This window comes from Coregonus clupeaformis, chromosome 17, assembly GCF_020615455.1.
Source record: "Coregonus clupeaformis isolate EN_2021a chromosome 17, ASM2061545v1, whole genome shotgun sequence".
Taxonomy (NCBI): domain Eukaryota; kingdom Metazoa; phylum Chordata; class Actinopteri; order Salmoniformes; family Salmonidae; genus Coregonus; species Coregonus clupeaformis.
In genome coordinates, this window is record NC_059208.1 from 27,865,163 (window position 1) to 27,878,960 (window position 13,798).

At 44.9% G+C, this 13,798-nt stretch overlaps 1 protein-coding gene across 11 annotated transcripts in view; it reads left to right on the forward strand.

Moving 5' to 3' along the window:
• LOC121543298 (trafficking kinesin-binding protein 1) overlaps positions 1-12,854 on the forward strand; it is a 60,349-nt gene extending 47,495 nt beyond the window's left edge. For 10 of the 11 annotated variants that reach the window (XM_041853072.2, XM_045226261.1, XM_041853065.2 and 7 more), the window contains 4 exons: positions 1,394-1,701; positions 4,934-5,398; positions 7,079-7,181; positions 11,788-12,854. In XM_041853072.2, coding sequence (XP_041709006.2) covers positions 1,394-1,701; positions 4,934-5,398; positions 7,079-7,181; positions 11,788-12,604 — 1,693 coding nt within the window. In that variant the 3' untranslated portion in view covers positions 12,605-12,854. Of the gene's footprint in view, positions 1-1,393; positions 1,702-4,933; positions 5,399-7,078; positions 7,182-7,643; positions 7,735-11,787 lie in introns of all 11 variants that reach the window. The other variant, XM_041853073.2, reaches the window with a different exon arrangement.
• The last annotated feature ends 944 nt before the right edge of the window (positions 12,855-13,798 follow it).

Genomic DNA, 13,798 nt, shown 5'->3' on the forward strand with positions numbered 1-13,798 from the left:
TGTCTCTCTCCCTGCCCTCTGTACTTCTCTCTCTCCCTACCTGTCTGTCTGTCGCTCTCTCCCTGCCCTCTGTACTTCTCTCTCTCCCTACCTATCTCTCTCTCTCCCTGCCCTCTGTACTTCTCTCTCCCTACCTGTCTCTCTCTCTCCCTGCCCTCTGTACGTCTCCCTCTCTCTCCCTACCTGTCTCACTCTCTCCCTGCCCTCTGTACTTCTCTCTCTCCCTACCTGTCTGTCTCTCTCTCCCTGCCCTCTGTACTTCTCTCTCTCTCTCCCTACCTGTCTGTCTGTCTCTCTCCCTGCCCTCTGTACTTCTCTCTCTCCCTACCTGTCTGTCTGTCTCTCTCTCCCTGCCCTCTGTACTTCTCTCTCTCCCTACCTATCTCTCTCTCTCCCTGCCCTCTGTACTTCTCTCTCCCTACCTATCTCTCTCTCTCCCTGCCCTCTGTACTTCTCTCTCTCCCTACCTATCTCTCTCTCTCCCTGCCCTCTGTACTTCTCTCTCCCTACCTGTCTCTCTCTCTCCCTGCCCTCTGTACGTCTCCCTCTCTCTCCCTACCTGTCTCACTCTCTCCCTGCCCTCTGTACTTCTCTCTCTCCCTACCTGTCTCACTCTCTCCCTGCCCTCTGTACTTCTCTCTCTCCCTACCTGTCTCTCTGTCTCTCTCCCTGCCCTCTGTACTTCTCTCTCTCCCTGCCTATCTGTCTCTCTCTCCCTGCCCTCTGTACTTCTTTCTCTCTATCCCGCATTCTCTCTCTTCTTGATCTAGTAAAGTTCTGGCTGTAACAACAGCTCATAGGTCTTCCCATCCATGTAGTTGTCCAGTAAAGTCTTATCAGAGTGTAAAACAAGATGGCGCACATGGTTTCCTGAATGCATGTCTGCTATCGTTGTATTTTGAATAGAGTCAGGGTTAGGGTTACTAAGCACTTTGCAGGCTATACAACAACACTGCCAGCAATGTCATGGCTTTGCTAGGTAAACCAAGAGGGAGAGGAGGAAGTGTGCCTTTTCTAGTTCCCAATAGCAACCACGGTACAATAAAGCCAAACAGTACTTTCTCATGTAACTGCAGTTGAACTGATTATGTTGTGGCACTGCACAAAATGCTAGGAAAGTGAAAACGTCTTGTGTTGATGTCAAGTGACCATTGGTGATTTTTGTTATTAGGAATGCCAACCACAAATAACAACGGTTTACTCTTTTTTTGCTTTGTTGATGTCATCAGCATGTCTTGTTGCGATGCACGCACGTTGTTATGTAAAGGACCAGTGCCTGTCATTGAGTACAGCAGACCAGTTATAGGACCTTTTGTTAGACTTGTACCATTGAATAGGACTAATGCAGGTTGATGGCCAAGACTCATGTCGGCTTCTGCTTTATTCCCCCCAGTGTGGATGACTCCAACAAGAAACCAGGGACCCCTGGAACGCCGGGCTCTCAGGATCTGGAAGCAGCCCTCCGACGTCTCTCCCTGCGGCGGGACAACTACCTGAGCGAGCGCCGCTTCTTCGAGGAGGAGAGGGATCGGAAGCTCCAGGGGCTGGTGGAGAAGGGAGAGGTGTACAGCGGCAGTATGACCCCCACAGAGAGCATCATGTCCCTGGGAGGAACCCACTCCTCTTCCGTCTGGTCTGGGTACTCCTTCAGCTCCCGCTCCTACCTGCCGGAGAAGCTGCAGATCGTCAAGCCACTGGAAGGTGACTCCCCCCGCCACCACCCCCGCGACCTCTCACCCTGCTGCTGGTTGACACGCTGTGGGAGCTAATGCACCATGACGAGTGCAGCCTCTCAGTACTCCTCCTACTTCAGACACACCCAGCGCCGCTGCTGGTTCCAGATCTACAGTTAGAGTTGAGGCTCACATACATCGTACTTAATGTGGATCTAGCTTTCGTATGCCGATCGTTCAGCGTGCTGTGTTTTAGGGACCACCCGCTGTAGATGTCTGACTGACGAAAATTCTACATGTAAAATCGGTGCGCACTCGGTTCGCAAATTATTTCAGAGGAGCCAAGTTCCAGCAAACTGTATTGGTGTGTCTGAGCCCTTAGACTCAGACTTAGTCAGACTTAGAGTTAGAACAGCCCACTGCCACTAGCCCTGCCTGACACATTAGTTTAGCCTACAATGTTATCATGCAAAGCAAATCTAGACCTGTCGCTGGTCTTTTCCACAACAACATTGAGGCCATGTGCTACTCATCCTATGTTTTATCAAGGAGGGATCACATTAAGCACAGCTGTACAGCCTGTTACTCTATGTCCATGTGAAATGATCTCCAAACATGTCAGGCATCTGCAAAAAGCAGTTAAAAAGAGATTTGCTGCATATTTGTGTTATCTCCTGAAAGAACCTGAATGAAACTGTTTGAAATACAAGTTTGAAACTGTGTTATTTTGAATCGATAGACGCAGTTATATTATAGGTATGAAGCACACGTTTAACCAAATAAAAGATAAGTTCCTCACATTTTTATCAAAATGTTTCTTACGTAGAGTATTTTCCTTTGCTAAAATACTAAATATATTTCTTTTCCTAATGTTGTTTTTGACATGTTTTTCTATTTTTTAGTCAGATTTAATGGTTGATTGAAATATCACCAGAGATCAAGGGGCCCTGGTCAAAAGTAGTGCACCATATAGGGATGTAGGGTGCCATTTGGGACGTGGCCACGGTCAGGTTATACAGTAGTACAGTATCTAATCTGGGTCTCTAGTGCCACCTGGGGACAACACCATTAACATGCACAATGAATCAATATTTACATTTACATTTTAGTCATTTAGCAGAAGCTCTTATCCAGAGCGACTTACATGAGCAATTAGGGTTAAGTGCCTTGCTCAAGGGCACATCGACATATTTTTCACCTAGTCGGCTCGGGGAATAGAACCAGCGACCTTTCGGTTACTGGCACAACGCTCTTAACCACTAAGCTACCTGCCGCCCCATAAATCAACACTTGCCTGTTCATTACATTATTACACTGTTATTACATTATCATTACACTATAATAATATACACTAAGATTTATTTCAAGTCTAATTATTGCTTATTTTTGCTACCTGTTTTACGCATCTTTTGAAGCCAGTCAGTCATTTGCATGGCATTATCAGTCTGTTTGGAATTGAGACGTAAGGTACAGTGCATCTTATTACATTATCAATCTGTTTGGACTTGAGACGTTAGGTACAGTGCATCTTATTACATTATCAATCTGTTTGGACTTGAGACGTGAGGTACAGTGCATCTTATTACATTATCAGTTTGTTTGGACTTGAGACGTAAGGTACAGTGCATCTTATGACATTATCAATCTGTTTGGACTTGAGACGTAAGGTACAGTGCATCTTATTACATTATCAATCTGTTTGGACTTGAGACGTTAGGTACAGTGCATCTTATTACATTATCAGTCTGTTTGGACTCGAGACATTAGGTACAGTGCATCTTATTACATTATCAATCTGTTTGGACTTGAGACGTGAGGTACAGTGCATCTTATTACATTATCAGTTTGTTTGGACTTGAGACGTAAGGTACAGTGCATCTTATGACATTATCAATCTGTTTGGACTTGAGACGTAAGGTACAGTGCATCTTATTACATTATCAATCTGTTTGGACTTGAGACGTTAGGTACAGTGCATCTTATTACATTATCAGTCTGTTTGGACTCGAGACATTAGGTACAGTGCATCTTATTACATTATCAATCTGTTTGGACTTGAGACGTGAGGTACAGTGCATCTTATTACATTATCAGTTTGTTTGGACTTGAGACGTAAGGTACAGTGCATCTTATGACATTATCAGTCTGTTTGGACTTGAGACGTTAGGTACAGTGCATCTTATTACATTATTAGCTCTTCCAATAAAATCTACATATTTGCCTGTACCTAACCTTTGAAAGACTTTACTCCTCTATCTGATAAGGGACGGGGAGAACCACAGATTTGACTTGAAATAAAGGTACATTTCAGAAACCACTGCTAGAAGTGGCCATACACACTGATATCTTACTTGCAAGTGAGATAATATAACTTGGTGTAAACACCCTAGAACTGGGTGAAAGCTGGGTGAAGGCAACCTCTTCCACAAGTCCCATCAATGCATGTTGAAGTCCAAATCGTCGCCCCTCTCCACACATAGACCAGACCTACTGTATAGTTACACTGCCTTTCCCTTAACTGTTCTTCTCAGGCTTTCCCCTGAGATTTAGCTCAATTCAACCCAATGTTGAATGGTGATGTCACTTGGTTTACGACCTACAGGATGAACTGCCATACAAAGGCAGCTCTGTCTGTTAGAAAGGAGGGAACGCTACTACTAAAGTAGAGTAATGTTGTTGGACATGGATACCCCTGACCTCCCTGGATTCATAGAGTATGCATGTGGATATGTAGAGAGCAATGTAAAGGGGCTATATTTAGATGCCCTTAAACACCCTTCATGTTCTACCGTATCTGTTCACATCCAGATTTATATCAGTGGTCTAGAGAGGGAAGGCCATTTCTGTTACGTTTCTCCAGCCATCTTATGATGTATGATGGCAGCTGATATATTATGATGCATTACCATAGAAACCCATTTAACATAGAAGCCTATATTATTATGCATTACCATAGAAACCAATTTAACATAGAAGCCTATATTGTGATGCATTACCATAGAAACCCATTTAACATAGAAGCTTATATTATGACGCATTACCATAGAAACCCATTTAAGATATAAGCCTATATTATGATGCATTACCATATAAGCCTATATTATGATGCATTACCATAGAAACCCATTTAACATAGAAGCCTATATTATGATGCATTACCATAGAAACCCATTTAAGATAGAAGCCTATATAGAAATGCAGCAAAAACAAATGCAGATGTGTGTGTTTAACGTTTTATATTTTCCCTCCCTCCCTCCCAGGCTCGGCCACCCTGCACCAGTGGCAGCAGCTGGCCCAGCCCAACCTGGGTGGGATCCTGGACACGCGGCCTGGTGTGGTCACCAAGGGCTTCCGTCCTCTGGAACTAGACCTGGAGCACATCTACCAGTTCACTGACTTTGAGGAGGAGGACTTTGAGGTAGTGGAGGACTCAGACGACCTGTCTGTCCACAACCTCTCTACCTCAGGCTCTACCTCAGACTGTAGTGGCATCGCCATCCTCAGCCGGCAGGGCCTCCGTACCCGCTCCACCTCCTGCTCCTCCACCTGCAGCGGCAGAGCCATCAACAACAACCTTCCAGAGGGTGGGGTTGGAGGTGATGGAGAAGCCAAGGAAGAGGGCGAGACATTGGGCCCAGGCAGCACACCACTGTTGTCGCCCGCACCTCCAGACAGCGAGAAGCAGGAGAACCAGGATCAGGCTGCAGCCGCTGACGGGTTGTCCGGTGAGGGAGCCTTCTAAATGGGTCACACAGGCACCAGACGTCCCTAATCCACCCTTCTACCACAGGATGTTGGGGCATTCATTGGCCATTGCCTTCCCCTCCCTGCCTGTCCGTCGGTCCCCGATCCCTCCATGCTCATGCACACATCTCCAGGCACACCCACCTCATCCTGACGTGTCCAGACACACCCACCTCATCCTGACGTGTCCAGGCACACCCACCTCATCCTGACGTGTCCAGGCACACCCACCTCATCCTGACGTGTCCAGACACACCCACCTCATCCCAACGTGTCCAGACACACCCACCTCATCCAGACGTGTCCTGACACACCCACCTCATCCAGACGAGTCCAGACACACCCACCTCATCCTGAGGTGTCCTACTGTCAAGCCCCTTTTGAGTATATTGAGTTGTATTTATTTCAGTGTCATCTTTAATCTCCAACTCTCTCACACATTCACACTTTTCCTAAAATCTCAAGATCCTTCCTTCCTTACGAATTCAGATTAATTTAAATCATCCAGTTCTGATCACCTCTTCTATCCACTCAAGTAATTTGTGTCCAATCTGGTGTCAAATCATCATTGTCACTCCTGAGAAAGTTGTGATTTTGTTCATGTCTTCCATCACAGCATTCTTAATCTCAAAGGCATGAAGTTCACTCAAAAAGCCAATTATTAGAGATGTCGTGTGTTAGTGTAAACCTACATAGTAATGTAGTGACGTAGTATAAACCTACATATACGAATGTCACACACTCCAGATTGAGTATGTACAACCTATGGCCAGTGTCCAGGTCACTGTGGTTTGGGTGTCGTGGTATCAGATGACCGTGATCTATTAACAACACCATGCTCTCACAGCTGCCCAGAAACTCACATGACACTACTGCCGTCAAAGATAGGGACTCTGGGGCTGTGTCCCAAATGGCACCCTATTCCCTATATAGTGCACTACTTTTGACCTTGGACCATAGTGCTCTGGTTAAAAGTAGTATACTATGTAGCAAATAGGGTGCCATTTGGGACAAATGTTCTGTCCATGACCCTGTTTCCTAGGAATCATTATGGGGTGAAGTGGTGTGAATGTCACCTCAGCTCCTGCCTTTGACATTGAGCTGCGGAGTCCACACACAGCTCCAAACAGTCAACACTGCAGAGTCCACACACAGCTCCAAACTGTCAACACTGTCCACACACATCTCCAAACAGTCAACAATGCAGAGTCCACACACAGCTCCAAACAGTCAACACACCACTGCAGAGTCCACACACAGCTCCAAACAGTCAACACACCACTTATCTGCAGTGTTTTTAGTTTAACCCTGCATTGTGTTCCCTATGGAGAATCCCTATGTTAGAGTGGAACACTAATTCATGCCTGGGATGTTAGGAATCTGCTGAAATCATTGTTCATTAACTGTCATTATATGTCATTCCTTTATCTGCCTATCAAATGTTTTCAATGGTTTAAAACGGCATCTACAGGCAAAAATACAGCGGTTTCATCTTTGCAATTGATGCAGCTTTAAACCATCCACTCTGTGTCTTTGAGTGTTGGATTTTAAGTTTTGTGTAAAGAAAAATGTTGGTACCTCTGTGCCCAGTAATAACCCTCCCTCCCTCCCTCCACTCTCCCCCCTTCTCTCCCTCTCTCCCCTTCTCTCCCTGTCTACAGCCCACTACCCTGGTAAATGTATGTCCAACACCAGCTCCACCTATACCTTCACCACCTGTCGGATCATGCACCCCTCAGACGAGCTGACCAGAGTCACCCCCAGGTTAGACAACCCTCCGACCCCACACTGGTGGAGTCCCAAATGGCTTCTCTATCCACTATGGGCCCTGGTCAAAAGAAGTGCACTACAGTGTATATAGGGAATAGGTTGCCATTTGGGATGTATCCTGACACTGCAGTGCACCCCTGTAGCCACTAGGTGGCAGTGTCTGTCTGAACCGCTATCACTGCAGACAATGGAAACCTTGGCTTTCAGCGTTGGGCTGAGGGTGATAATACAGAGAGGATAATAATCAGTCCATATTGCTGAAGGAAATACTGACTCAGATTTAAAAAATGAATTAATAATGATGTATAAAGTAAGTTAGTCATGATTTCATTCACAAGTACGTTTTCCTTTGCCCTGGCTGAGCCAAACTGTGTTCAGCACATACCCGCTGTCTGACAGCTATTATTGCCCCTCTTGGATAAATAAAGTTGGTTGAATTGCCCCCCTCCCCTCCAGGTCATGTGATGAGGAAGAGGAAGCCGCTCTATCATGTTGTTCTGAGGGCTGACTTAGGGCTGACTGAGCCACGCCCCCTCCCGCTCCGTGGGTGAGACCTGTCACATGACTAGTAGCATGGCCTCGTTGTAGGGGGTCCAGGGTCTGACTCAGTAGTTTGGGGATGTTCCTGCCTCGCTGTCTCCTTCTAACTATCCTGCTTCCTTCGATCTCTAAGCCCTCTAACCTCCCTCCTGTCAACTGTCAGTCAAACAAATCTAGAACAGCTCCTCACCAAAGGGCTGAGACTCTCTAATCAATGACAATCAGATCAAAATGTCTTGCATAATATAATGATTGGTCCTGACCCTGGCATTGATTCATACAATACAACTTGATTGTGGTCTGATGATTGATGCTAAGCTTGTGGGTGTTCATTGCTTACTTAACTTTGTTTGGAACAGTGTTCATGACACTGGTTTGTATAAGTGTGTTAGCACTGCGTCTCTGATACTAATTGATTAGCAAATTTCCTTTGGTGGTTTTCCAGGAAATGGTATCTGGGGTTGAAATTGCATGTGTTTGGGTTAACATTCAGATAACCTTGTCAGTGTCTTATTGATTTGTCTGTTTATTAATTAAATTGTCAGTGAGATTTCGATATTAATATTATAAAATTAGATTTTGTATTTGATCTGATATTGATATAGACAGTGATTGATTAGTTTATGTACATTGTAGCAGGAAGTCCCTCTCTATTGTACTAGTCTGCATCAGTGTGTGTACTAAAAAAGGGAACTAACATTGATGATCAGTGATGATCATACTAAAATCAACCTATTGTATAGCTATTGTGTGGCCAAGGCTCTAGAAGGAGCTATTGAGTGGTCTTTTAACTCCATCTGTGTTGACTCTTATAAAATATTGTCATGTGGATGTTATCAATAGCAAGTAATATTAAAGCTTGAATCATCAGTATAGCTTGACTGGCTGTGTCTGTCATAGCTGAGGAGTATGGCTGACTGTATAGCTGACTGTATATCTGACTGTATAGCAGTACAGCTGACTGTATAGCAGTATAGCTGACTGCATAGCTGACTGTATAGCAGTATAGCTGACTGTACAGCTGACTGTATAGCAGTATGGCTGACTGTATAGCAGTACAGCTGACTGTATAGCTGACTGTGTAGCAGTATAGCTGACTGAGTAGCAGTATGGCTGACTGTATAGCTGACTGTATATCTGACTATAGCAGTATAGCTGACTGTATAGCTGACTGTATAGCAGTGTAGCTGACTGTATATCAGTGTAGCTGACTGTATAGCAGTATAGCTGACTGTATAGCAGTATAGCTGACTGTATATCCGTATAGCTGACTATAGCTGTATAGCTGACAGTATGGCTGACTGTATAGCTGACTGTATATCTGACTATAGCAGTATAGCTGACTGTATAGCTGACTGTATAGCAGTGTAGCTGACTGTATAGCAGTATAGCTGACTGTATAGCAGTATAGCTGACTGTATATCCGTATAGCTGACTATATAGCTGTATAGCTGACAGTATAGCTGACTGTATTGCTGTATGACTGACTTTATGGCTGACTGTATAGCAGTATAGCTGACTGTATAGCAGTATAACTGACTGTATAGCTGACTGCATAGCTGACTGTATAGCAGTATAGCTGACTGTACAGCTGACTGTATAGCAGTATGGCTGACTGTATAGCAGTACAGCTGACTGTATAGCTGACTGTGTAGCAGTATAGCTGACTGAGTAGCAGTATGGCTGACTGTATAGCTGACTGTATATCTGACTATAGCAGTATAGCTGACTGTATAGCAGTGTAGCTGACTGTATAGCAGTGTAGCTGACTGTATAGCAGTATAGCTGACTGTATATCCATATAGCTGACTATATAGCTGTATAGCTGACAGTATGGCTGACTGTATAGCTGACTGTATATCTGACTATAGCAGTATAGCTGACTGTATAGCTGACTGTATAGCAGTGTAGCTGACTGTATAGCAGTATAGCTGACTGTATAGCAGTATAGCTGACTGTATATCCGTATAGCTGACTATATAGCTGTATAGCTGACAGTATAGCTGACTGTATTGCTGTATGACTGACTTTATGGCTGACTGTATAGCAGTATAGCTGACTGTATAGCAGTATAACTGACTGTATAGCTGACTGTATAGCTGACTGTATAGCTGACTGTATAGCAGAATATCTGACTGTATACCAGTATAGCTGACTGTATATCTGACTGTATAGCAGTGTAGCTGACTGTATAGCAGTGTAGCTGACTGTATAGCAGTATAGCTGACTGTATAGCAGTATAGCTGACTGTATATCCGTATAGCTGACTATATAGCTGTATGGCTGACAGTATGGATGACTGTATAGCTGACTGTATATCTGACTATAGCAGTATAGCTGACTGTATAGCAGTGTAGCTGACTGTATAGCAGTATAGCTGACTGTATAGCAGTATAGCTGACTGTATATCCGTATAGCTGACTATATAGCTGTATAGCTGACAGTATAGCTGACTGTATTGCTGTATGGCTGACATTATGGCTGACTGTATAGCAGTATAGCTGACTATAGCAGTATAACTGACTGTATAGCTGACTGTATAGCAGTATAGCTGACTGTATAGCTGACTGTATAGCAGAATATCTGACTGTATACCAGTATAGCTGACTGTATATCTGACTGTATAGCAGTATAGCTGACTGTATAGCAGTATAGCTGACTGTATATCTGACTGTATAGAAGTATAGCTGACTGTATTTCTGGCTGTATAGCAGTATAGCTGACTGTTGAGCTGACTGTATAGCTGATGGTATGGCAGTATAGCTGACTGTATAGCTGATGGTATAGCACTATAACAGACTGTATATCTGACTGTAGCAGTATAGCTGACTGTATAGTTGACTGTATAGCTGACTGTATAGCAGAATATCTGACTGTATACCAGTATAGCTGACTGTATATCTGACTGTATAGCAGTGTAGCTGACTGTATAGCAGTGTAGCTGACTGTATAGCAGTGTAGCTGACTGTATAGCAGTGTAGCTGACTGTATAGCAGTATAGCTGACTGTATAGCAGTATAGCTGACAGTATAGCTGACTGTATTGCTGTATGGCTGACTTTATGGCTGACTGTATAGCAGTATAGCTGACTATAGCAGTATAACGGACTGTATAGCTGACTGTAGAGCAGTATAGCTGACTGTATAGCTGACTGTATAGCTGACTGTATAGCAGAATATCTGACTGTATACCAGTATAGCTGACTGTATATCTGACTGTACAGCTGACTGTATAGCAGTATAGCTGACTATAGCAGTATATCTGACTGTATAGCTGACTGTATAGCAGTATAGATGACTGTATATCTGACTGTATAGAAGTATAGCTGACTGTATTTCTGGCTGTATAGCAGTATAGCTGACTGTTGAGCTGACTGTATAGCTGATGGTATAGCAGTATAACAGACTGTATATCTGACTGTAGCAGTATAGCTGACTGTATAGCTGACTGTATAGTTAGTTAGTTGGCTGTGTAGCTGGCAGTATAGCTGACTGTGTAGCAGTATAGCTCACTGTATAGCTGACTGTATAGCAGTATAGCTGACTGTGTAGCAGTATAGCTGACTGTATAGCTGACTGTGTAGCAGTATAGCTGACTGTGTAGCTGGCAGTATAGCTGACTGTGTAGCTGGCAGTATAGCTGACTGTCTAGCTGACTGTGTAGCTGGCAGTATAGCTGACTGTGTAGCTGGCAGTATAGCTGACTGTGTAGCTGGCAGTATAGCTGACTGTGTAGCTGGCAGTATAGCTGACTGTGTAGCTGGCAGTATAGCTGACTGTATGGCTGACTGTATCGCAGTATGTCTGACTGTGTTGTTGACTGTATAGCAGTATAGCTTACTGTATAGCTTACTGTATAGCTGACTTTATAGCTGACTTTATAGCTGACTGTCGAGCAGTATAGTTGACTGTGTAGCAGTATAACTGACTGTATAGCTGTATAGATGACTGTATAGCAGTATAGCTGACTGTATAGAAGTATAGCTGACTGTATAGCTAACTGTATAGCAGTATGTGTGTGTGACTGTCTGTCTGTGTGCTTCTCCATCTCCCTCTTTCAGCCTTATGTCGGGCCCTACTGCCTCCTGCGTCATGACCAGCAGCAACAGCGTCAGATCCACCCCCTGCTCCACCCCCTGCACCCCGCGCCGCCTCAGCCTGGCGGCCGAGTCCTTCACCAACCTGAGAGACTCCACCAAGACCATGAGCACTAGTGGAGGTCTGGTGCGGCTCCTCCATGAGCGAGGCATCTCTGCAGCAGTCTACAACCCTCAGAGCTGGGACCGGGCAGACTGTAGCACCTCCATCCCCACTGGGGGGGCACCGTTGCTCCTACCGCCTCGGCCCCCCGATACCCTACCCTCCACGCCGCCCAACTCCCCAACCCACCACTCCCTCCGCTCCAAACCCAGCGGCCCCTTCGACCTCAGCCCCAGTGCCCCGCCCTATGACAACTTCCTGGCGTCAAAGCCGGCCAGCTCCATCCTGAAGGAGGTGAGGGCGGAGGCCCGGAGCAGTGAGTCAGCGGACAGCGAGTGTCAGATTGACGTCAGCGTCCACAACCTGAAGCTGGTGGACAAGCTGAAGCGCTTCAGCGTGGCTGGGGCCGGCCCCTCTTTATCAGGGGCCACGGGGCCCACCATGCTGGGGCCCCTCAGCGGCCTCCACTGCCCTTCCCACTTCGGCCCCTCTGTGGTGGCCAGTCCAATAGGGGGCCTCGGCCCCGCTCTGAACGCAGGCATCCGCCGCAACCGCAGCTACCCAGCCATGGTAGGGGCCGGCATGGCGATGAAGGGCCCGGGGCCCCACAGCCCCACAGACATGCTCCTGGCTTCTTCCTCCAAGCTCCCCAGACAGACTAGTCTCAATGATGAGTGAATGAAGGTTTCCTTTTCTCTTCTGTATGTCACATGTCAGATGAGTTGAATGTGTATATATATAGCTGCTGTATGAGGCCCCCGTTTCCGTGACAAATCAACTCTGTGCCTGAAAGAGATGCCCTTTCTTTGTACAGTTTATTTTGTATCAATGATAATTATTTTGTCTTCCGTTATCTCTCTTTTTCTTTCTCTCTCTCTTCTGCTTCTCTTTCTCTCTCTCTCTTCTGCTTCTTTCTCTCTCTCTTCTGCTTCTTTCTCTCTCTCTCTCTCTCTTCTGCTTCTCTTTCTCTCTCTGTGTCTCTCTCTCTTTCTCTCTCTGTGTCTCTCTCTCTTTCTCTCTCTTTGTCTCTCTCCTTACAACTCTCAGTAAATAGTACCATGATGTATTATTCTTTCTGTTTCTGATTGGCCAGGCAGATCGGTAGGCTGAAGAACATGTACTGTAGCACCTGTTATCTGTTTAGAAAAAGGAGCGGTTCCAAGCCCAGGTAAACTCATTTTAAAAATCTCTTTTTTTTATTCCCAGGTCTAAACGTATACATGTAGACAAAAAAAACATTATCTTCCTGTTAATTAGCCAATGAGTGGCAAGCAGTACCAACGAACGCACCTTAAGTGGTATTTAAGGGTTTTCAGTGGCATCCATGACAATATGCACATAACTAAAACCTTTATTGAGGAAATGAAATGTTGGAGGTACGGTATGCAAACCACTAGCTAGCACAATACTGGGCAACAACACATCATGTTATTCACCTCAAAGTTTTATCAAAATAAAGACTGGGAAGGAGCCACACTTGAAGCTAAGAGGGATGCATGAATGTTTGCCGTGAATGAATAGGCTATGGTTTGAACTTGAAAACAAAATCACTTTATTGTAACAGACCAACATGATTTATAGACGTTTGTGTGCAGTGCGAGTATGTGAACTTGTGTGTATAAAGTTGTTGAAAGATTGACCTATAGGCCTAGATAGTCTAAGAAAGACTTGAGTCATTTGGTTAAAGTGATAATCAGATATACAGGACATTTCAACCAGAGCCCACTAACTGCTGTCTCCCAATACAAAACCAGTGTACGAGAGTTCTCTGGGAGGGACGCCATAATTATACAAGTTTGAATTGTTTTTCTTTGTGATAAAAAGCTTTGGTGGCTGAACTGTTAGCTTTAAACTAAAGCCACTGTACTGTAA